This window comes from Daphnia carinata, chromosome 1, assembly GCF_022539665.2.
Source record: "Daphnia carinata strain CSIRO-1 chromosome 1, CSIRO_AGI_Dcar_HiC_V3, whole genome shotgun sequence".
NCBI lineage: Eukaryota > Metazoa > Arthropoda > Branchiopoda > Diplostraca > Daphniidae > Daphnia > Daphnia carinata.
In genome coordinates, this window is record NC_081331.1 from 12,214,084 (window position 1) to 12,239,839 (window position 25,756).

General features: G+C 37.5%; 2 protein-coding genes across 2 annotated transcripts; one reads left to right on the forward strand and one right to left on the reverse strand.

Annotated features, from left to right (window-relative positions):
• The first annotated feature begins 6,509 nt into the window (after positions 1 to 6,509).
• On the forward strand, positions 6,510 to 20,894 carry LOC130691511 (uncharacterized). The gene is made up of 7 exons (XM_057514469.2): positions 6,510 to 6,652; positions 15,650 to 15,912; positions 17,177 to 17,245; positions 17,367 to 17,433; positions 18,366 to 18,514; positions 18,838 to 19,108; positions 20,069 to 20,894. Exons 2-7 carry the CDS (start codon positions 15,655 to 15,657, stop codon positions 20,152 to 20,154), a joined length of 900 nt encoding a protein of 299 aa, XP_057370452.1. The 5' UTR covers positions 6,510 to 6,652; positions 15,650 to 15,654; the 3' UTR covers positions 20,155 to 20,894.
• Positions 20,895 to 21,470: 576 nt separating this feature from the next.
• Positions 21,471 to 24,859, reverse strand: LOC130691052 (platelet-activating factor acetylhydrolase IB subunit alpha2-like). Its single transcript, XM_057513957.2, has 5 exons — positions 24,623 to 24,859; positions 24,445 to 24,567; positions 24,301 to 24,384; positions 22,289 to 22,411; positions 21,471 to 22,197 (listed from the first exon to the last, which is right to left on the reverse strand). The coding sequence occupies exons 1-5, from the start codon at positions 24,686 to 24,688 to the stop codon at positions 21,898 to 21,900; spliced, it is 696 nt and encodes a 231-aa protein (XP_057369940.1). The 5' UTR covers positions 24,689 to 24,859; the 3' UTR covers positions 21,471 to 21,897.
• Positions 24,860 to 25,756: the final 897 nt, after the last annotated feature.

Sequence of the window (25,756 nt, forward strand, 5' to 3'; positions counted from 1 at the left end):
TATCGGGTTAATAGATTTAAAAAAAAAACAGCCCTAGAGCAACAGAGCGTTTGTAACACGTTCGTTAAAAACAACTTGTTCTTCTATGCTTGCCAAACTCCAGGAATGCGTGTGGAATACTGGCCTATTATATTGGAAGTGCAAGACGTGATCGTTGAACTATTACGTATTGCCTAACATTGAATGTTATACTAAACAATTCAAGTGCGTATACCAGAAATAGAATGCACCTAATGGAAAATCTCGTTGGTTCACGCCTCACGACGATAGATATTTAATAAAAATTTATTCCGTGTAGGCGGAGAGTGTAGGTGGGCAATGCCCAAAAGTGTATCCCATCAAAGATCCTAATCTTCGGTAAAAAAAAAAGTTCTCAACACAGATCGACCCAAAACTTTTGTCATTTTTGTCCTGATATTTATTCGGAAATTTGTTTCTTTATTGTTTACGGCCATCTGCGATGATGTCCCAAAATAGGATGGACGTGCTCAAGAGCGCGAGATAAAGCGTCGTCCTGCCACCATTTGGGTAAAAAAGAAAATTGTATATGATTATATCATTATCCGCACAAGGCGGGTAGTTTGCTGGTAAAAGGTGATGATCAGAACTGATAGGCCATTAGATGATCAAGCACGGTCGATAGAAAACTCGATGTGATGTCATTGATTATTTATTTAAGGGCAAAGTGCTGCACGCGAGAGATGCGCATAAAGTTCTCTAAGAGTGTTTTGTGCAAAAAGCCAATTTCGATGTCAACCAACTTAGATTTAAAAAAAAAATACGGAACACAATAGTTGCCTCATTATATTACGTTCAGTTAGTTATGAATAATAAGCTTTATCATTAGAGAAAAAGACAGAAACATTTCGTTTAGTTATTAAGTGTTGCGGTACTACCGATTCGTTTTGAATATTACGCGTACAACCGACTATTTAAATGACATTTTTTAGCGCACAAATCACTCAGTCCACATATCCTATGATTGTAACGAGTCGTCGTGTGTAGCACCCTTGACAACATTTCTTTTGTTTCACCGAACCGCTTAAAATAGAAAGCTAGTAACATACGTAGCAAATATCAGTTGTTCAAATACATTCAAGATGTACATCTCTATGAAACAATAGATTTGATATAAAAGAAAGATTTCTCCTGAAAGAACATACATACACCAAGCCTACGTAGAAAGAAAAGAAAGGGGCGAAAGAGCGAGTGGATTTCAATATTAAGAATCAGAGAAATCCATGCACATATGTCAACATACTCTCTATATAAATACACTCGGTCGGGCGAAGATGGTTGCGCGCAATTCCACGTTTTCAAACAGAATATAAAGGCGGAGTACTCGAAAAGTCTGCGCGACCATTGAAGGTGAAGGAGCTCTCGCCAGGGATGATGGCCAAAAAACGCAAAAGATTTTCAGGCGATCGTGCCACAGTCTCTCGCCTAGGGATAACTGCGGAGGGCTATACCCTTTTGTTCCAAAATATCCCCACAAGCGATGAACTATCAAGAGATACACAAGTCTATAGGCGATAACAAACAGAGAGAATGTTACATACTCTTTATATTCTAATCCTCGGTGCATGTAGAGAAGAACCAGCACGTTTTGCCATACGGGAGGAACATTGGGGGTAGATGACAAACACACAAGGATTTCACCTATTTACCACTTTTGCTCCCATACGTTCTTTGTTTTTCCCCACGCGATTGTATATAAGGAAGATTACAGTTATGTATATGACATTCTTTTTTTTTGTGTGTGTGACATAGTCTTTTGCATATTTTTGAAGGCTGGCGGATATGAAGAGTGTGCTGCTCTTGATTGATGACCTAGGATTAAGAATGACCATCATCATGAGGTATAGATGAAAAAGTCATATAGGGGCGGGTCAATATAATTGATTGGACTGTGTGACCATTCGCTTTATTATATGTACGTATAGGTTTTCTTTGCTACATATTCAAGTTAAATATAAGAGAACTTCGAGTTTGGCGAGGTGAATAATGTTTTGCGGTTCACAGTTACAAAATGATGTATATTCTACGGTGAACCCCTAAAAAATAGTAGAATAAGAGGTTGAGAAATGAAAGACGAGCCGCGACACTTTGGCTGATCATGTAACATATCGATGTTATTTGAATTTCGATATATGTACATAATTTGCCCACAAAACATTTTTTTTTCTCATTTTTCTCTTCTGTGTCACTACACCCCTTTTCCTCCTTTTTATAATCTAAAGGGTATAGATGCTGCATCAAATTATATATACGGTGTGTCGATATAAATAATACAAAAGTCAAATTTGATTGAACGATCGCTTCTGCTATGTATAGCTGGTGTTTTTGCTTCGTTATAAATAGAAAAAAGAAGAAGAAAGTACGTAGATCAAGAGCAATGATTTGTCATCTCCAAAAAAGAGATACACGAGACAATCTATCGATTATGATAATAAATGCGGTCGTCATCCATGATCGCCATTTTTTATGGGGCGATGGGCGAATTGTATATCCGCTCTTGACGTTCTGTATCTGTCTCCTTCTTCCTATATAATTAAAATACATTTTTTTGTATTCGCTAACTAACAAAACGTTAAGAAGAACCTAACGAAACAATAAATAAGGGAAATTTCTCGGTGCTACGTATAACGGACTACATCCTAATATAATATTAACTAGGCTGTGAATGATACATATATATGGTACGTCTTTGCCCACGTCATCATCTTGTTTTTTTTTTGTCTTTGGCTCTGAAATTGTGTTGATCCGTGACTTATATGAATCACATCACCAGCTGAATATCTTATAGACTCTCTCAATAAATGCGCGTGCAGAGTTGGCACCGGTTTCTTTTTATCTCTATGCATTGGCCGTTGTCGCTGATGATTTAATCGATCTGTATATTTTCTGGGAAATCATATCCATGATGCCAGGGTGACTGCAGTCGCTAGAAACTAACACGAAATCAGCGAGCCCAATTTTTTTGTTTTTTAATTATGGTACATTCAATATGTATCAGTGACACTGTTTTATGTGTTGGAAACGCCATTATATAACCTGTCTAAAAAGGCGTCTATAGATACATCAAATAAAAATCACAATATAAACTCTTATATCGCCTTTGATGCGTCAAAACTATACAGATATAAGGGAGAGCATGTGTACAAGAATTGATTTGTTTCTCTGATGTCGTTTGTGTGTTCTTTTTTGTTTGATTATTTTCTATTGGAAAGTAGACGTCTTTTGATCTCGGACACATCCCAACAGACTTATAAGCCACAATATCATGTAGATCAGCACATATTAAAAATCAATTCAACCACCATATAAACATATACATATTTAAACTGTAACTGAATACATATTAGGTTATATATTAATGCGGCTGAAATTTGGTTTTTGCATACTCAGCTATTGCACCTTGAATTGGCGTATATCCATTGTAGCATCCTTTGTCTTTATAATATCGATTTTTCACTTATAAAACGGCCACGTACATCACGCGCATTCAGTGATTCCTTTTTAATGTTCTCATTTCGTTTAAGCCACTGGCTAGAACAATAGATCATGATTCATTGTACTTGTACACTATATGCATATAATATATAGGCCCGTTCATATATTATAAAAAAAAAGACAGCATGAGATAATATAGCTTATTATACAGGAACGAGGGTGGATTATTTAATCCGACGGCCCGGAGACTGCCGTTCCCGTTTGTGTCTTTTGTTATTATTCTTCCTGTTTTTTTTACGTGTACACAAGAAAAAGTCAAGCTTATATAGCCCCCCACCAACATATATACACACGTACATAAGGGTGAAAACGTTATACGTGACGAGAATGTATCGGTTTCTGATATCTACGGTGGCGCTCATGTCTTTAACAACAGTATATTTCTGTGGATGGCCGACAAGAAAACATAAGTAAAACAATACAAAAAGGAACTCATCGTATAAGAAAAACACGACCTTTATGATATATATTTGTAAATTGCCCTTTTTCCTTACTACTCAGCAGCACTAATACTTATTAAAAGTATGCTAGCTTACAAATTTGATGCTTTTGCGATCTCATTTGTCTTTTTCATTAAAAAAAACTGCAGAGGGACAGTTGATATTTCGGCATTTAAATGAATACGCATCAGTCGCTTTAATTGTATGTATTTCAGTGTTGAATAGCTAATGTGCCTGCAGGCATTTTTTGCTATGCAAACGTGTGTAAATAGTTTGTATTAGTATATAAGCCAGCGTGAAAATGAAGAAGTTTGCTTGGAATCTATCTATTCTATTATAAATAGACGTGTAGTTGATGCAGTGTTCTTTTATAGTGCATAATTTCGCTTTAATGTATAAGCACATCATGTTTCTAATAAGAAAATTTAGTCGCATTATACGTGTATTATGCATTCAACTGGTTTGCAACAATGCAGCAGCAGCTGGCGCTCATTCCGGCTCTTAATAATTGCTGTTGGCCAAATGCACAATAAGGAAACAAGGGAACAACATTTCCGGTATTACAACAAAACGAATATTTTTCAAAACAAAAACAAAAAATGAGGAAACAATTTGGCGAGTTTTTGAAAAGTAGAGCGCTTCGCGTCTCGTTAGTCATATAAATGTTATGATTATGGTGCTCAAATATTCGGTGATAGGGTACACATGAGCAATAAAGTATTATACGGCAAGATTTTTCATAATTCTAGTAATAACAGAGCTCCGGTAATTAGAAATTTATGTAATTAATAGTATTTCTCTAATTATCAAAGAAACACTATTCAAAACCATGGTAAGCATTAAATTGTTCATGTTTGTTATGAAACAAGCGGAAGTTCGTAAAATTCTATTCCAAATATTCTTTTTGGATAAGGCTAACAAATCGTTTGAGATTGTTATACCCATTTAAAAGAAAACGAAAAATTATTCTACCTTTCAGTTTTGTTTACCACCACCCACGGACAACTCTCAGCAGTTGCTCTTTCAAGAAAACCCATGGTAAATAAAAAAAACAAAAAAAAACAAACAAAACAACAACAAAAAGACACGTTAAATGCACGAGATTTATATATATAGCGACACCTATACAAGTAACAAACACGATAATATATAGAGCTGAGTGTGTGTGTGTGCAGACCGAACGGCAAGAAAGTTCTTGAGTGGCAGCGGGGCACGTTTCGTTTTCTCGCCCGGCATTGCTGATGTTTGTGGGGCTCAACCAAAGTTACATATTCGAAGAAAAGTTGATCACGCTGGGCTATCTACGGGAGCGTGAAAAAACCTTTTCAGCCTATTATACAGCCTCGGTAAATTTAGAGTATTATATATCCAACTTTTCCACAGTATATACACATCGGCAGTCGTGTAAATACATTATCCAATCTGTAGCTGATTTATATGAATGGTTTTTTTACACGTGTGCGCTACTCGTGTTTGTCTTTTAAATGTAAGTTTCTAAAGATGTTGGGTGTGTATGCCCGTCTTACCTGCGTAAGCTATTTATGTTATACGTTTATAGCTTCGAAACGGGGGCGTTGCAGAAAAGTCAGACGCAAACTGATCCATTTTTAATTAAACAATGAAAATTTGCTTAAAATGGCGTGGCTGAAAAGTTCGGTATAGTCAAAAGAGCAAATTTTTAGTTAAACAAAGAAGTTTGGTGAATTTTCGTCGATTTTTGGTACGTGCCGATGGGCGCTGTTGAAAGTCTTTTCACTCGACGATTTATGGGATCTTATCTCTGGTGCAGAAAGATGTGGTTGACAACTTTGTTTCCTAAAGTATACAGATATATAAAGTTGTTGCTGGTATATCTAAAAAAAAAATGGCCGATAAGGCACTAAAACTGTCGTTGCACCATCGAGTTTGTGGCAAAGTTTCCTATAAACCAGTCAACGATGATTGACGAATCAGATGTACCTAACTATTTTAATGTAATATACTTCAATTTATACCTTCCCGATTTCTAGCTACGATATCAAATCTTACTGTATACACAATATGAACGTGTCTTACACAAAAAAAATGTATCGGTAGCGGATGTATGCAGGCGAATTATTCGACGACAGATCCACAGCAAAAACACTGAATATATAAATAGGTTGTGGCTTTATTATATATTACTGTAGGCTATTTTGCCTTTCTCGCTTGACATGCGTTTTCTGCTATCACATATACATCATGTGTATTTGTACAGCCATCAATAAAAAAAAACACGGGTATGTGTACAGCAAAAAAGAAAATGGAATCACGCGCCAGCCATCATCATCATCCGACACATGCGCGAAATGATTTACCCACTCATCCGAAATCTATATAACGGCAGTTATTTTTTTCACCCATAACGACCACTAAGAAAGAAAATATACATTAATTCAATAAAAATGAAAATAGGGGAGGGGGCCATCATACATGTGCTTGTAACGCACACACTTGTGCATGCCTCACTTGAAAGGCATGTGTATAAAAAGGCGGAGCAATTGGTTGTTGCCGTCACAGTCGGTCCTTTGCCGGGCCACGAACAAGTCACGCCGAACAAGAGGACGTTTTTTTTTCAAAGGTGTTTTGTGTTTGAAACGGAGGGGAATTTCACTCATATGAGTGTGTCGACAATATTCATAAACGAGGAACTATTTAAAACGGGCGGCTCATTAAGAAAGGTAAGACTTGGATCAACTATTTTTCTTATGTGCTTTTTTGGGGGGCACATTATTCAAGTAAATCTAAGGGACTTTGTTAAAGCCGGTGACTTGAGGACAACTGATGTTGCCTATTGAATTCTATACGTGTCAAGTTGTGTACCGTCTCCAATCAAGCCAATTTGCCTCATCGATAGAACATCGTGTCTCTCCAAATGAAGTTCAATAGAAATGTTTTCAAGTCGAGTTTGGAAAAATTCGACAAGACATTTTCAAAACTGCGCAATGAACAGGGCAAATTAAGTCACAGAGTTTGCATGTATTACAACTTATTGGGTTTCATTTCTGCACTTGACAGATCGGTAATCAACGCGAAATGTATTCAAATGACTCTCGTGTTTAGACCTTTCTAATCTACACAGCTAAATGATTGCATACGTATACACACAACTATCCTCTCTATAGTTTCTTGACATGTTGTCGTCTATAGAAATTATTTACGTACATGCTCTCGCGTTCATATACATGCGATTTTAATTGACAACGCATGGTTTCTTATCTGTATACACGAACCCCTTGAGATTCGTTAATGAACGAGTTTTTCAGTCGCTGCTTCTAGTATAACATCGAGCCATTCAAAATGGACGTATTTAGTTACTTCCATCTTAGTCGATGCTCTTTTATTTTTGGGGTTCGTTGCAGCTTCTCTTGTGTTTCGTTCTTTTCCGTTATATACCGACGTGAAAATGGCCAGCACTCTGTGTGTGTGGATCGTCCAAATCAGACAACCAACAACTGCAGCCCATCAGGCGAACCTTTTTGGTATAATGGAACGTGTTTTCTCCTCTTTTTTGCCTTTTAAGATGTTGCCTGTTCTCTATAATGGCGAGAAAGGGTCGTGCAGAGTACAAAAAAAGGGGGGCAGGATACACAACATCTAATATACAGCACTCCAAGAGTGCTGTCCAACAAATAAGTGATGTTCTCGTTTATATATATATATATAAATATAATACACCATTTCTATATATATTTCGCAAATGTATTGCATTGATTTCTTGGAACACGTTCAACCTAAAAAAATTCATTTTTTCAATTGTTTATTTAGTGTTAGATTTATTAAGATGTATTATACATAAAACGTCTTTAATCACTATATACACAAGGACGTGAGTGCCTCCGGGTAAATAGTAACGTGACTTTTCCCTATACATCTACGCAAGATTCTTTTTTTTAATTATTTTTTCTTCAAAGGATCGGCGAATCAGTCGTCAAAGCTTCGAAGCGCGTGCAACTTTTCTTCTTTTCATCTCTTTATATATATATATACAGTATATATTATTATGTTGTACTACATAGATAGATATAAACAGTAGCCCTTGGGATGATTGAGGTCGATCCTACCTAACAAAAAAAAGTCTCGTCGAATAAAAAAAAAGGAGTGAGCTGATGTCTATATAATCTTATGAGCTGCCTCTAAATATAGATTTGCCATCGGTTGAGTGATCGATTTCATTATAAACGACATAGTAAGGCCTTATGCGATATAATAATAGATAAAGCCACAGATAACCACTAGATCGCTGATGTTGTACGAGTTTTTTTTCCTTTTCACATGATATCGGGATAGTGTTTTCACGGTACAAGAAATCCCCCCTTTTTTCCATCTCATTTGCATAAAGAGCATAAAAACTATGTTTGTTGAAAAGGGCACAAAGTTTTAATCGTTCCTCATTTCTTTGAAGATTGAATGATCAGGTTTATTGACATCTATTATAATAGCCTGTTTTGTGGAACACGAGGGATGTTGTCCTTTTCAAACAAACAATGTTTCCTAATTAGTTCCTTGCTGACATCTAGCTCAAAGAGTTTCTCTAATGATGGTGTCCAAATAGTCCTAATTTAGATAATACCCCTCTTCTCCCCCTTCCCTAAAAAATAATAAAAAGTCCGAATGTTATTGTTTATACATGCCCTCTTTCATTCTTGTGTCGACATCGTTTACATTTTATGAGCATATAAAAGTTGATGTATCTATATAGAGGGTTAACCCCCTAATGGTCTACGCATTCGTGTGGATGGGGCTGTGTTAGACATGTATTATATACGTATAGGTCACATACATATATATATCTATATAAAGAGGAAGACATAAAAAGAGAGAAAGGATATATTGTTACAAAAGTGAATTCTATTTTCTACACGTAACATTGGCGGCAACATCCCTCGAGCTACGTATATAGATAACCAGCCCAGCCATGTGTACAGTTACACATTTTGTGGGTTCTTTATAACTGTAGATAATCGTTAATTGCTGCTGCCCTTTTATTTTATTTTTTTAGATGGGGGAAAATGTTTTAAATGTTTGTCTCTAAATGGGATGGATTTAAAGATCCCGGAAGCTTTAGACATTTAACCAGTTCTTTGCAAATGTCGGATAGTCGGGTCTACATTTTATCATTCTCCAAATTGTATATGGTGGATTCGATCGTTCTCTTTTCATTTTAGTCCTTCCTGAGGAAGGGAAAAGTCACTGTGAAAAACACGGAAATTCAAAAAAAAAAAAAAAAAGATTAAATGGGCTGTTAGATGTCATTGCTTCCGCATTGGTTTTTCTTTAAAAACAAACCGGAATCATCATTTTGAAAAAGTACTTGAAACTCGTTTTGTCCGCTGTTCGATTGCATCTTTTTAAACTTATTCACATTTGACTTCCTGTAACACACGAGAAAGTAAAAGTTAAACACACATTTATTAATCAACATTAACAAAAACGAAAAAAAGAAGAACCATCTTCGTTTAAATGAAGGCGCTATAAATCTTTCTATAATTCATACATCAATCAATTACATTGTACAGTCTTTCCTTTTCATGTATTTCTTTAAAAATAAGGAAATAAAAAGAAGGTTATCTTTTACCCGCTAAATATAATGATGCCTATATTACATAATAGAAAGAGAACGTGTATCAGCGATCCATCGGCCCCTTTTTAGTGCCTCATTTTCTCTCAAGTCAATCCTTCGATGATCCCCCTTCATTTATATCCATACGGCAAATGTACTACAGTGTCTTTTGCAGAGCCATGGCAAAAGGATAAACACATTCTCAAAGAAAAAAAAACCCAACAAAAAGTTGTCCATCTATTGTCGATAGTCTTCTCTCTCAACAATCCTTTTTTTTTTTTAACTTATATCGGCAACGTCCGGACTATCCTTATAGAGACAGAAGCAAAACTGGCCTCTATATTTTTGAATGAAAAAAAAATGCTTGGGCTTGTCTATATGTTTTCATATCCCCCCATTGGTCAGTCGTGACTCATGGTGTACTTCCATCCGTGTCAAAATGGCAGGAAGAGGGACGCTATATATAGAAAAGGGGCAACAGCTCATCGTTAATCAAGTCCTCTGTTTTCGTGCATCGTTCGAAGCTCCCCTTGTATTTATTCCATTTGTTATATATAGTCCTTCAGTGTATACGTATACCTCAATGACAATTTCTTTTTGTAATAATAAGTCTCATCAGTTTAATATTTATCTTGTTGTCCCCTTTCTGTTTTAATGTTAAATGCGCGTGTAGTAAAACCAGCCGCCTCGTAAATAGTCTGACATAATCAAATCTATTATATGTACAGAAAACTTGCTCTTTGTTGTCTAGGAAACGAAGCTACAGAAAAAGGGGTTAAATGTCACTGGCCTCTTTTTTGTTATCCACAGCTTGTTTTCTACGTCAAATATTTGCTTTTATCCATTTTTGTGTAAGAGTCACTATGGAAACACTTTGTACTGTGCATGTATAAAAAAAAAGCACAAAGAAAAAAGCATGACACACTTTTATTTTTATTGTTTTATTCCATTTTGTGTATAAACAAAAAATGGCGAGAGACACTAAAACAAAAAATATATATAAAAAAGCACTTTGCACTTTTTCCCTTTTTCTTGATACTGTTATATATACCCATCTCTTTTCCTATATTTATATATGATATATACATTAGAGAAGCAACGTAGACGGTAGTCTATTGAATTTATGTTTCTCTGCGTATGACAGAAGCGCAACAGCCACGCCCTTGATAGCACTTCAATATCGAACACGAAAACAATATATATAAAGCAAAGGCGTTGCACTATAACCAGTTAGTTGTTACAAATATTTCAAAGGGTCTAACCCAACTATATTTATATATAAAATAAATATAATATTCGTCTTTACTAGAATCACATCCGCTTGAGTGCATGTCCTTCAATACGATTTCTCACCGCTATGAGAATTTATCCTTTTTTTGTTGCTAGGCCATTCGATTTGTAATATTTCAAAAATTGAAACGCTATTATATTAAATTGGGGCATGTATTTAATAATTTTGCATATTTATTATTTAATTGGTTGCTTTTAAACGCTTTAAAAGGCTGCTGACGTATAATGGACATTTTGTATAGATAGCTACACACATTGGCTAGATGATTGCATTTCTTTTTAGATGTATGGTGATTGGTTGGTTTGATGGCAGGATATGTTTTTAGATATTGACATAAAAAGGGAGAATGGCTAACCCTATATTCGATATACGGAAAGGAAAGTTAGCCTACATAATAACGAGCCGGAAAGGAAGCGAAATAATGGGATGACACGTCCGACGAAAGGATATAAAAATTGATTGATGATTTTGTTTTTCTTTTTTCTTCATATTTTTTTTCTCTCTTTCTTTTTCTCTTAACGATGGGAAGAATCGTCTTATTCCCCATCATTACACACGAAATTTTTTACACTACGATTTTTGCTGTGTTTTTTTTTTCTTCTCGTGAACTCTAAATGACCTTTTCTTTGGTTCTATAAATTTCTTGATGGTGTAGTTGTGTAGGTGTCGGGGCCAAAATGTGGGGCAAAAATCTTAAAAACAGTTAAGGCCGTGAGAAATTATAGAGGAAGAGGACGAATTTCACCAATTCCTCAGACATGTAATCAAATTCTTCATATTGTTATACCCATGAATGCAAAGATATGTAGTAACAACTGGTTTCCCCAGAAGTTCAAGGAGGACGACAACAAAAGAAAAACTTTATGTATAAATTTAAATATAAAATAGCTGATTGTAATTAAAGAAAATTAGCTTTTAAAAAAATCTCGAATAGATATTTTTAAAAATATGCATCCATTTCCCCAGAAACTTACGTGTATGTGTACATATGTACGTGTATGTGTACTTATATGTACGTGTGTACAAAAGGTGTAGGCGCGTATAATTCATGGCCACCAGTTGTAATTAAGTATATATATAGACTTTAATTCACTGTTACGTAACACATCGGTTTATATTGTGGGAATCTCTGCCCCTCTCACAATCTATCGTTTTCATTGTTCTGCATCCACATTTTTCGTTCAATTTATGCACGACGATATAATGTAGAATCGTATTCCTATTACATACCCACAGCCTATCTCATGTTAAGGTTCTGCAACGTGGCTGCGGTAACGTTAAAGAGAGTATTTATGAACACAAGGATTATTAACACACGGTTATACTTTACAGTTGACTGTATCGATAGGACGAGCAACAAAGAAAAAATGGGTGTAGCCTATACGCGAAATGACTTCGACTCACGCAAAACTATGTCAACACGCTATAGCAACGCAGGCAATTTGTTAATGGGGAAAAGGAAGGACGATATAGTATATCGAAACAAAAGTGTTTTGTTAGCTCACATCATTTCAAAAATTGGATTTTGAAATATTAGCCTAATCACTTGATGTTTTCGGTACACCATTTTACATATAAATCTGCCTTGCCGACATAATTCTCACATTTGCATATACGCCCAACAAAGGCAACAGGACGCATTTCCTTCTACACGATCATATAACATAAGAAATAAAAAGTTGACTAATTTGCAAGTTTTTGTATTGCCGTTATAAAAACATCTTTTCTGTACACATTTTTTGTGTGTTTTTCTACGAACAGCTGTTGTTCCTTTTGATTGTCGTGGGCGTTCCTATATATACACCAACTTTTAGCTACATCTTTTTGCTCTAATGAAACTCTGAGTCCTGCGCTCTGTCCGCAGCCATTTTCTCTATTACATGCACATTTATACTATACGCTGTCCTTATATATATATAGACGACTGCACTCCTTTTGGCGCTATTATGCGCAACACTAGTTACATAGTGATGCACCCTCGACGACGTGCGATCCTTTTCAATTGGGCACACACACAATCCGCCGCCTGTGGGGGATATGCGCTGTGGAACAGAGGAAAAACACGGCCTACTATTATATATACACCATTATTATATATATATATAAATATACTTTTGCAAGGCATTTATATACGTATTAGCCAAAGGTTTTTCGTGCTGTTAGGTATATTTATCTATAATTCTTATTTAATTTATACAGGCATATATAACATCGCACATGCTTTTCTTTCTCAACGTCGTGTGTACGAATATGATCATCGTAAAAAAGAGAAACTATAAAAAAAATAAGTTTTCGTTTCAATATTGTATGCTCTCTAAGGACATTTACATGCCCTTTTGTGGTATGTATACTTTATTATCTTGGAAACGGCACATAGACAGATGCAACAGAAAAAGTATGTGTGCGGTATATCTTACAATAATAGGTGACTATGTCTTGTATGCAAATCTGTCTGTGTATATAAGCAGCTTTTTAATCATTAGTTGCTGCTCCGCTGTCTTTTTGTTAAGTATAATCTTACATGCGCTTTGATTTCAACAGCGATATAGTCTCTCTGCAATTAGGCAAATTCAAACTTTGTGCATATTATTTTTAATTGCAATGAGTTTCTATCAATTTTTATCCAATAAGGCGATTGTAAATATGAGGCCTTTGTAACATATACATGGGGAAAAAAAATTCCTATTTATTTTGTTTTGCGCTGTGAATCAAGAAACAAAAGAGGCACCATAGGACATTATTTGTTTACCGCTGTAGCCTAAAACTGAACATGAAGCCTCACGAGATTTAACATGTCGCGTCAAAGAGAATCAAACTTCATGGAGTGTAACAGGAAGACCTCAAACTATAAATCTAAAAAAAAAAGGAGTTAGAAATCCGTACAACATGGAGCAATAATCATACCGTCAAAAACATCCGGAATTCCAGCGTTGCGGCATATACAACACAATCCGCCTGTATATAGCTCCAAACATGAAAAAAAAACGAGCCTGTATTATAAGGGGCCTTTTCTTTTTACCATTTCTTTTTCATCCATGAATGAAAATGACTGTATACACACACAAGTGGAAACATGCCTTTCATCGTAGCTTTTAGTATATAACATTATACGTATCAACTAAAAACGAAAATATCTGTATTGCATCATTTAGTTACGTACGTAGTAGGATGCTAGCAAACTAAATGTGGAGTGCTTTATAATGTACAACCATGTGTTTGTATATATATATACTGTATATATTTTTTAATACTTGGATATACCACACGCAGACTTAATGAAGCCTGGAGTGAAGCCTCATTTTCTTTTACACGTATCAATTCAAAGCCAAACAAGAAGTCAGTTTAGTTGGACCTTTACGTGTTATTTTTGTCGAGCCAACGGCGAAACCGGACGATTAAGGGCGACGGGGCGTTACCCGACTGATATACTCCTGCCATCTCCTTTCTTTGTCCCATGGTTGGTACACCCGGAATTGCGAAAGTAAATTGATTTCAAGAGCGGGCCAAAGACACGATTTTCCTGTTAGCCAAAGAAAATGTCCAAGTCAAGACTGTTTTAAACGATGCTACCGCCTTGATGAATGCCACTCTTGTTTGCTTGTTGACACACTTGCTGCCTCTTCGCCGTACTCTCACAACAGAGTGCGCTTCTAAATAGAGTTGATACATAGACACGAGGATCAGGTGAGAGAGTCTTACGGGCTTTTCAGCCTCTCCTCGTCTATAAAGACAAAAGACACGAAATCGATATTGATGTACAGTAAAACGTATATATCCATAGTCTACCTCAGCAGTCCAATCTGTTGGCGAAGGATTGAAATTGCGTCTCGGGAATAATACGCTAGACCGTCTTATAAAGCAATCTAATAAGACTGTATATAACTCCTTGGCATTTTCCGATTCTCCTTTTACCCTATGTTTTGTAGTCCCCACTTCTTTTTTCTATCCGTGCGTATCAATCAAAGAGAGACCCGTGATCGCGAAAAAAAAAAGAAAAAGGCGGACAGATATATATATATATATATATAAGGGAGAGAGGGGTTATTATAGACGCTCGAATAGCCTTATCCGCACGACGACGGACAGATTGAAACCTTTTTTACACGCATCACAAAGTCTACATACACAACAAAAGCGCATATAGTGCCTCAGGGGTGAATATATATATATTTTTTCTTCACCAGTTGACAACGGAAGTATATATATGTTTACTTTTTTCTTTACGTTTGTGGGCGGATTTATTACACGAGTGAGCTTTACTTTGTTGAAGACGAAAAAAAAAATTATGTCTCGATTTTTGTTGTTGTTGTATGAATGCGCTAAAAAATTCCTTACAGATTCCCCTTTTTTCTTACATCATCAGGTATTTATTAAAGGAAATTCTTTGGATGTGTTCCGTGTCGGCGTGTCACGACCGGACGCATCAATGTCACTTTTTTTTTTCGCTGGTTGGCCAAACGTGTACAATATGATACATTATTCAAGGGGGACACTGTCCAGCAACATCCCCTTGCACAGACACACGCACACACAAAAAAAAACAAAGACGACAGGAGGTCACGGATCTACGTTGGCCTTTTACTCTGTGTCGTTGAATATCAAATGGGGCGCAGCCGGACAACTTTATATATATAGCTCAGTCAAAATGTCCATCTCCCCGTCCTATAACTCGTGAAACAACAATATAACAGACCAGGATCCCCCATGAGATTGCAAACCCATCAGTCGACTGACTTATATATATATATATATATAAAGAAACTATTTCTTTTGTTATTGTTTAAAATAGTTTTATTTTTTATTTGATGTACTATTTTTTTTCAGGAGATATGACGAGCTGTTGGCTATTGGCAGCAGCGCTCACGGCTCTGATGGGCCCAGTTTCCAGTCTTAGAGTGACGGGATTCAAGGTGCCCAGTATAGCGCTGATTGGAAGCGACGTCGAACTGGACTGCTCCTTCAGCGCGGCCAGAAATGCGAAGCTCTATTCAGTGAAATGGTACCAAAATCACGAGGAATTCTATCGCTACATGTTCAGCGAACGGACACCCGTCACGGCATTCACGCGCCCAGGAATCAACGTTGACGTAAGTATTACCATCATTTTTAATCAAACGATTCATGTTATTTTTTTTTACATTATTGATTTTTGTCCAAAATATCCGCACGAAATGAAAAATCATATTTAAATCTGTAAGGATAAAATCAATTTTTTAAAGCGCATTTCTCGCTGCATATTTGCGATCATTATGGCCGCTTGACTGGTGTTCCAATGCAAGCAGCACAATCGAGAGAACACAGAGAGAGAGTCTAGTAAATATACACCCTCATCATCAACCCTCAGATTTTATCGATTCAGCTTTTATGTCCTTTCTTATATATAGCCGCCTTCTAATATAGCGCAACGGAGCGAACGAGCGTCCTGCTAGATGCCGATTGAATTACACAGAAGCTCCTCCTTTTTTCTTTCCCCGTCTAGAGCACATCCGAAAAAAAGGAGAGTGCTGAACGCCATAGAGATAAAGATCAAGCTCCCTTTTTTCTTTCTTTTTTTCCGGAAAAACAAAAATTGCATAGAGGCCCATGGTAGACGAAAAGAAAAAAGGGAGGCTACATGTTTCATCTTATAAACAATTTATTGATTGGGAAATGGTTGGGTGCGGAGGGAGTTACGCCGAAACCATTTGTTGATGGAAGTTCTATATAGGGAGAGCCCTCCACCAACTTATTATAGAAAAAATAAAAATTGAGGCTTCATCTATCAAATGATTGGAAAATGCCATGCCCTTCTTCAATTGAGTCGATATTTTCAAAACAGCATTTTAAAAAAGAAATGGATAATGTCGTTTTATTCGTACGCTCCGTTGATTTCAACAAAAGATCAATGGATTCTAAAATATTATCCACCAGTCCATAAAATGGAAAGAAAAAAAAATGGGACAAAGACCGCACAAGAACTTGTTATGTACACACAACGTCCATGTATCATGTGGTACAAGGGGAGTTAGAACTTTGGGTTAGAATCAAAGTTAACGCATTAAGCAGTCAGCATGGAAACGCCGACTTTTTGTCACAGAGTTGTCGAGATGACATCGAGTTAGCTGAACCTTCACATCAACCTATTTAGACTCGCGACTTGTGTACAGCAAAAGGCAGCGCATAGAATTAGAAACGAGTCTTACAGCATGTATAACTTTGTCCTCATATACTCACTTGGTTTGATTTATATCATATAGCGTTCAGCTTAATGGAATTCCATCAAGTTGAGGGGGAAGCACAAAAAATCAATTGCCTAATCGCATTTTGGAGTTGATTGAACACACTTCTTTTTTGTCTTTCATTTGTACCTAGTTGGCTCGATCGAACAATAGCAGGGTGACGCTTAAATCGGTCAACTTTAACTCATCGGCCACTTTTCGGGTAAAACTTTCAAGACCGTTTCCTTTTGTATTCGTGTGAATTGCTAGTGTATTCGTGAAAATAAGTTTTTCGTTAAAAAAAAATGTATTTTGATCAATTTTTGTTTTATAATATAAAACAGTGCGAGGTATCGGCAGACGAGCCTGACTTTGAGACCGTTTATCGTCGAGCCAACATGACTGTCATCCGTGAGTGGTTTTTACCATCGCCCTTCTTTTCTCATCTCTCTTTTTCTTCTTCTATCGTTCACCCCCTCCTCCTCTTTTTGCCTGCCCAAATGTCTACTCTATTACTACTAGTGTTCCTATCTATTCCCTTTCCACTTTGGCTCCGTTCCAGCGACAGTTTCAATGAAAATTCTTCTCCCCAACCCCCCCTTTTTTTCTCTCCTTCACCAACTATACTTCTTCTTCAATCTTTTTTATCTTCGTCTACGCTTTTGCTCGTTGTCCCGCACGTCAAATGGATTGCTCCCTCAGCTTTCAAAAAAAGTTATATCGACATATCGTCATCCGTCGCGATCCGAGTGGGATTCTTTATGTAACAAGCCAGCAAGGAGACAAGCAGCCTATTTGCCTTGCTTTTTATATGAGATATACTCGGATATGTATATAGAAACGGAACAAGAAAACGAAACCTCCTAAATACAAAGACGCTGAAATGTGTAGGGAACATTGCCCCGTGATCTTGCGGCTGAAAAGTGGCAGCGCCAAACACACTTCAAATTGAGGGATCTCTTAGAATTTCTGTTTTTTTTTTAGAACAAAATATTTTGTTTAGCATTGACGTAATTTCAAATATTTTTCCGAAGTAAAACAAATGTTGATATTTTCTCATACGGAGATTTGATTCATTATAGATCGCGATGTACATGATTCTCGTCTTGATATCCGTTTTCTTTTCCTTTTTGTATTATTTATTATTTCGCCGGTTGTACGGACGACGATGGTTGCTGATGCACGTCTCTTTTGTGCCCAACTGATGTCTGACTCGACTTGTCTCATTGCGTTCGTTTGCAACTGGAAATCCACGCGCGCGTGACCGAAATTGGCTTGTCGACATCCGCACGTTCTGCACGCGCTTCCCCACCCTGCTCTTTCTTACTACTAACATCACACAGAGGTTGCCGAAGACGGACCGCTCATCAGCGGCCTGCGGGATCAATACGAGCTGAACGAGCAACTGGACGTTAATTGCACATCGCCGTCCATCACGCCCAACATCGGCGCCCATCAGAGCAAACTCTCCTGGCAGCTCAACCGACAAACGGTACACACACATACACACATCCATACGTAACACAACAGTGCATCTATTAATGCCCTATTTCATATATTGAGCAAATGATAGATTGATGGGTACGAAGAACGCGCGTTTAATACTATAGACGTCATTATTCGACTTCCGATGAAAAGGAAGTGGAAAATAGAGAGATGTCATTATATCAATTCATGCGCCATAGTTCCGCTTTCTTTCGCATGTTTATTCATGTGTACTAATAATGGATTTAAAATCATATAATCGACCGCTCGATATGTTCGATCTCTGGCAAAATAAAAATAATAATTCCCTTTTTTAAAAAATGGAAACAGGTGGACGGTCAGACGATTCAAATGCAGTCAGTTGATCCTTCCCAGACCGTTATCAACTTACGTTTGATCCTAACCGAACGCCATTTCGATCCAAAAACGGGTTTGCTTCGTCTTAACTGTTCGTTCACTGTCGGACGTCCGACCGCCATTTACTTCAATCGCAGTCTGGAACTTAGCGCCGCCCTCATGCATCCAACGACCGTACTTGATCCAAGACCAACCCAACGCTCATATAAAACCAAAGATTCGCGCTCCGCTTCCTATTCTTCAGGTACATAAATGAGATACATATTAGATGGGCAATATAACTTGATTTGCTCAATCCTAAAATCATGATACATTAGTCAAAATCGGCCAAAAACAGCATCTTTTGGAATTCGACGAAAATTACAGGGTGTAATCAAAATTGGACGCTGATTTTGATTCTGTGGTTTGTTTGCTCATTCAATCAGCCGTTACAAAAATAACGGAAAAAAATATATTTCTGCTACATCGCGCTAGCGCTGTAACGTACTGGCGCGCTAGCATATCACGTATTCGGTGTATTTCAAAAACAATTGCCTTAATGAAAAAAAAATAGCAATTTTTCCAGAATCAGCATTCAATTTTGTGTAAATCCTGTGATATTCAATCAATTCCGACGAGTATCAGTTTTTTCAGTAAAAGATTTTAAGCCCGACGAAAAAGTAAGCCCCACTAAAAAAATATGCCCGATTTTTTTTATTTTTTCGTTTTTTACGTTTAATTTAGAATCCATAAGACCAATTGGAAAATGAACTTGACTTCCGTGATCAGCATTCAATTCTGAATCGAAATCATGTATTTTAAGCGAAATTTAAAATTTGTCCAAAAATGAAAAAGTGAGAAGGCTATAGCCTTCCTACTTTTCTCAAAATCGACCAAAAATGGCATCTCTTGGAATTCAACGAAAATTACACCGTATAACCAAAATTGGACGCTGATTTCGATTCTGTGGTTAGTTTTCTCGTTAAACCAACCGTTAGAAAAATAATGGATAAAAAGATATATTTCTGATGCATTGCGCTAGCGCTGTAGCATACTGGCGCCATAAAACCATATTGCCATGTAATGTATCAATTGATACATTCCCCTTGCGATCATTATTCAGCGTTAATTTAATCAAGTTAAACAACTTGTCCCTGTGTTTAAAAATCGTTTAACCAAACATTCCCGCGTTCGTTTTTTGAATTTTGTCACGCGTTTGACATAGGTGGCCGGCGGCAATTTCGACTTTCACTTGTTACGTTCCTGGCCGTCATTCCTTACACTTTGTGGACGTGTTGCAATCCATGCTGATGGCGGTTTTGGTTTTCTTCTTGTTTGATTTCAACAAGTTTTTATTTGGGTTAAATGTCTGCCAAAAAAAAAGGAAATAAGGAAACCCTAATAAACAAGCCGGAAGCGAACTCACCCAAAAATGTCAAACCCGAGATATCTGATGTGTCCATCCCTCATCGTCATCCAACGTTTTCTTTTACTTTTTTTTTACATTCACGTAATTTTAATTTGAAAAAAAAAAACATTCAATTCCCGATTCAATTTGAAGACACCTATTGCCCATCCTGACGTCAAATTAGCTTCTATATATTATTATATAAATATGATTGTATAAAAGTGGATATATCAAAAAGAACACATCGCTGATGGCATCAGGTTTTTTAATTAACGTGTCAGCAAGCAAAACGGGCAAGAACCCAACGCGGAGCCAAACGATGCGGAGGAACAAACGGACGGATGTAATAAAAAACAAAGCCAAAACTTCAAGCAAAACAAAATTCAAACGTGTGTAATTACTACAACAAGGCAGTGGTTGTATATGTGTCATATCTCCTTTAATCCCAATCCACAAAACGATGTCATTTGTAAGGAGGAAAAGAGAAGAAGCTGATTGCTAATTATTTGGTTGTTATTCTTTTGTCTTCAATAGAAAACGGGACGAACAAATGAATTATTGGTTAAGGGCGCGTATGTAATAATGAACACTTTTCACATCTGTATAAATGATGATTCAATACATATTTGACGGTGCTGTAACAATATCCCCGACATAAAAAGACTTTTTTTAAAACAAACAAAAACTTTTCTGATCTGTCCCAACGTGTTTTGCTTCTCCCCTCTGATGCGAGGGTTGAGTATCCTGCTGCAAAGAATGACGCGTGAATAAAAACGGCCGAGAAACAAAAGGCTCCGTTTCCTTTTTATCTCTTTATAAAAGTCTTTTAGCGCATCCTTTTTTTTTCGCTTCTTGTCCCTCCTTTTTTGCTCGAAAAAGAACTGATTGCACACGCTACGACACCCCGAACACAGATCAAACACCCTCTTTGCCTTTCCTTTTCTTGCTGAAGCCTGCAAAAAAAAGGAAAAATAGAGACAACGAACAGCAAAGACACAAAATCCCGTTGCCGCCCTCCCGTCCCCGGCCGAATAACTCTTCCAGAGTGGTTGAGACGCGCACAAAACACAATCCGATTATGTACAGTACAAAGAGCAAGCCAGGAGGAACAACACGAAAGCCAAAAACAAAGGAGAGAAAATTCCTATTTTTTAGAACTAGTTTATATAGGAAATAAAATAATGCTAATAAAGATTAAAAAAAAAAAAGGCTTTTCATCTCTTCATTAGAGATCTATTTATAATATATCCATTCACAGTGCGGCATTTCCATAAGAGAAACAACAAGAAAAAAAAGGCAATCTGCTGGAGCGATACACACGTACGAATAACACAGCGCCAAATCAAACGTATTAGTTTTAACACAATAGAGCAAATCATTCGGCAGAGAGAAAAAAAGGAGGCGGAACAAATATCGCACCTTTTTAAAGAGAACCATCAAGAAGAGATTTGATTTAATAGCCAAGAATGGGGAAAAAATGGTCTTTTCTACTTTTATTTTCTTTCGGCCGTGTTGAGAGGTGGAGGCAGCAGCTGCTGTACGATTGCTGTCGAGTGTAGGCGGGATAGAAGAATATCTAAAGTCTAGTGTGTGTGTGTGTATGTGTGTGTGTGTGTGTGTGAAAAGAAAAAAGCGAAGAAAGAGAATCACGGTCCTTTGTGAAGCGATTGGGCGTTATTGGTTTCGTCCGTCTCGTCCGATTCGGCCAACAGCTGCAAAAGCAAATCGTGCAAAGGCTCGAAAACGCGCCGGTAGCCGTTGGGCGTCAGGTGGAGATAGTCGTACATGTCCAAGTGGGAGATGGTCCCGTCCGGCTGGACAAAATCTGGCGCGGTATTGACCAGCTGGACGCGTGTCATCAGCATCAGCTTGTGGGCCAGCAGCTCGTTGACCTGAGCGTTTCGCTGACGAAGAGGATTTACCAGATGACCACGGGGCAGCAGCGACTGGATCAAAATATGTAAATAAAATAAAATTACATGAGTATTTTGATCAGAATTTTTTCTTCCACACACAGACAGGTTAAATTGAATTTACCATAACGATGATATGCGCTTGGGGTTGTTTGTCTCGGATGAGATGGACAACAGCCATAATGCCGTCGGCAATCATGTCGGCAGTATGGCCGTGGTTATTGGTACCGACAAGTAAGACGACAACCTAAATGCAGGACATTTCAACGACAACAAACAAATAAAATTTTACACGAACGAGACCAAATGTCCAAACAAGTACAGGGCGGACAAAAAATTAGGAAACAAACAAGCAGCTGTCGATCCGTCATGCCAACATATCCAGTTCGTTTCCTTCTTCAGTAGACTACCGACACAGCGGCATATTTAAGAATCAACCATCACTGCCCACACAAATCCAATACAATCGCGGCTTCCATTTCTTTCTTTTTTTTTCACGACATTCATTCCGGATGCATTTCTCGCCGAATATACATACTCTATACACCCGCCTTTTCTCTTTATCTCTATGCAAACAGAGGCCACTAACCCTGCGCAAATACACCCACTCGGCATTTTCAATAATAGGATATCGACATTTTTTTTTTTTTTTTTTTTAACATTCTTTTTTTTTCGTATAGAAAGAAGAATCCTTCTGATGGAAGCTTGTTTTTCGCGTGTGTCAATACGAAAGAAGAAAAAAGAAATGTGGAAGTTTTCTGAGCTCGAGATTGCAGCGAACATAGCAAAGCAGCGGAAAAATAAATAAATACAATGTCTTCCGGAATTATCGAACGATTCGTAATACTGCCATTCCGCGCGCTTTTCGGAAGGGCGGAGGCTGCGGAGGCGAATAGTTGGATTGTACGAATTGGATCAACGTTTGACTTAGCGGGCAAAAGCTCACGTCACACAAAAGGTCAGCTATTGTTCTCGGCGCTACTAAACCATTACTAACTGGTGAAACGCATAAATCATAACAGCGGTAGTCGCTACGAATCTAAGAAAAAAAAACGAGACGACTTAATCCGACTTTAATAGCCGACAGCCAGCGTAACTGAGACACATAAACGGATGTACATTGAGCTAGTCGGAGAAGAAAAAAAAGATAAACATTCATTGCGTATGCATATACGTAGCTGCAGTTGGTGGTGCACGGCCCAATGCGAAAACACGGACGGCAAAGTAGGCTAACTGGCCGTGTCAAACTCGTCAAAACTTAATTAGCGCGCATGGCGGGAGAGAGTAGTCGGCTAAGCGAATCGGTTGCGTGATTGACGAAGCCAAGTTTCTCGTCTTTTATTTTCTATTCTTTAATAATGTAAAGAGGCTCCTGCTGGACTACTACGCGAGCTTCAAACGGACGTCTTGATAAAACTTTGAGGTCGCCCCCCACCGAAAGAAAAAGCGATACTGGATCGTAATGACATCCCGTGGAAAACTTGGACCAATCTTAACCGATCAAAGACTTGGAGAAAGGACCAAATCCTCCAACTCTCTTTAAAAAAGTTGTACCATTTTTCCTTTGATTTTTTCCCCCTTATTTTTATTCCCTTCCCCTCTCTATAAACATAATAATATAATACACACACGCATACACACTCTTTCATCGTTTGCTAGATCTTTCCCCATTCTTTGCACAACAAAAATAAATAAGGCGAGCGCTTTTATCGTTATTAGTCTGCGAGGCACTATGCAAGCCGGCAAAATCGTTGAACGGAGGGAAAAGCTCTTGTTTTCGGACTGTTTTTCTGTTGTCTTTCCTCCCCTTTTCTTTTTTTTTCAATTTTAAACGCGCGATCTGCGAGTTTATTGCAAAGCTGTTGCATAATTCAAGAGACGTTTCGTTTGATCCCTCGACGCGACGGAGCGTTCAACGATAAGACTATACCAAAGGCACAGCAAAATGTCCATAACTCGTATGAAAAATCCTTCTCTTATTTGATTTTCTTTGCCAGCAGTGTGCTGAATTGTCAAGCACCAAACACAATCATTTTAACACAACAAGACTGGCAAATCTTTTGAAATATTCTTCTAAAGCCCACAGTGCCAAGATGTTGAATAAGAAAAACCCTTAACTGCATGAAAGAACTTTACCTTGGGTTTTATGTTGTCCAACTCGCCATTAGATAGGCGCCATAGTACATGTTGTGTTTGGTCTCCTCCGATGCCAAAATTTAACTAGAAAAACGAGTAAGTAGTTGTTATCGTATGATATGAACAGTATGAGTTTCTTTTTACTGGGTGTAGAGGGGCAAACATGGTTTCCCACATGTCTGTGTAGATCAGGTGAGAGATGAGTGAGTCACCCACAAACAAGATTTCAGGTTCTCTCTCTTTTGTTTCCAAAACAAACCTTTGGTGCTGCAAAATAGAAATTTAAACAAGGTAGTTTGAATAGAAAGTAATGACTCCATACCAAGCTCATCCATCTATTATCTCCTTGGACATCTTCAACAGGACACGGAACGGCAGCTTCGTTCATGATGGAACTAGACAAAATTGGCAACAAACGATTTGAATCTAGTATTCATAAATACAGCATAACGCCACACTATGGCTCTCGATAAATTTTCTAGAATGCGTAACGTGAAGGAGTACACGTCGCCGTTCCGGTACGTCTGGTTCGAACAACTACCTGTCAAACAGAAAAAAGTTAATGCACCACACCATCTCGTGGACATCTCTAATACTGCCAACGAAAGTTTTCGGGTAAATAAGGTGGCTGAGAAGCAGAAAATCCAAAGGCAGGCATTTAGACTCTTACATCACTTTTTGTGTTTCACGGCTGATTTCAGGAGAAAACCAAAAACGAAATCGAAATCAGCGTTTCGCGTGCGCGAGTTCCAAGAGATGGCGTATTTGGCCGATTTTTGATATGTTTCTGCTGCATCGCGATAGCGCGCTGTAGCATACTGGCGCGCTAGCATACAGTTTCGATTCGCACACACTAATTTTATATTTTAGATTACTCCAAAACTATATACTCTACGTCGCCGGATAAAAACAAATTCCATTAATCCTTTTGGTGAAATACACATTATCTTTTTTCGTGTTCCATCCGTGGTTACGTAAAAACAAATTCCATTTTCGTGTTCCTTGGTTAACTTTGAATGAGAACCATGTATAGTTATCGAGATTTAATGATATTATTTTTTAATAGGAAAGATTTTTAAGCCCGAAAGACAAAGTCGGGCTTATTTTTTAACCCAACTTTTATCGTTTTTTACGTTTTATTCAAAAACTATGAGTCCCACGAGAAAAAAACCTTCGTATTCGTGATGCCCGTTCAATTCTGCATCGAAACCATGTATTTAAAGCGAAATCTAAAGCCTTCTCACTTTTCCAATTTTCTTCAAATCCTAGATTTCGTTAAAAATAGATTATTCCGATTCGAAATTGATCGCTGATCACGAAAGTGAGTAGCGATGTCGTTTTGAAAAAAATATGTTTAAAAAAAATGTATTGACAATTCTCTGCACAATACAATTATTTTTGCAACTTCTGAAAGGCAATGTAGCCTTTTCAAAGTTGCCGCCAAACAAGGCAGGGG

Bases quoted from the DNA above. Each gene is read 5' to 3' on its own strand.
- LOC130691511 (XM_057514469.2), top strand. From the start codon at position 15,655: ATGACGAGCTGTTGGCTATTGGCAGCAGCGCTCACGGCTCTGATGGGC. The intron at 18,515-18,837 runs GTACACACACAT...AAATGGAAACAG, and splicing joins GGCAGCTCAACCGACAAACG to GTGGACGGTCAGACGATTCA. The intron at 19,109-20,068 runs GTACATAAATGA...CGTTTGACATAG, and splicing joins CTCCGCTTCCTATTCTTCAG to GTGGCCGGCGGCAATTTCGA.
- LOC130691052 (XM_057513957.2), bottom strand. From the start codon at position 24,688: ATGAACGAAGCTGCCGTTCCGTGTCCTGTTGAAGATGTCCAAGGAGAT. The intron at 24,385-24,444 runs GTAAAAAGAAAC...TCGTTTTTCTAG, and splicing joins TGTTTGCCCCTCTACACCCA to TTAAATTTTGGCATCGGAGG. The intron at 22,198-22,288 runs GTAAATTCAATT...ATTTTGATCCAG, and splicing joins AAGCGCATATCATCGTTATG to TCGCTGCTGCCCCGTGGTCA.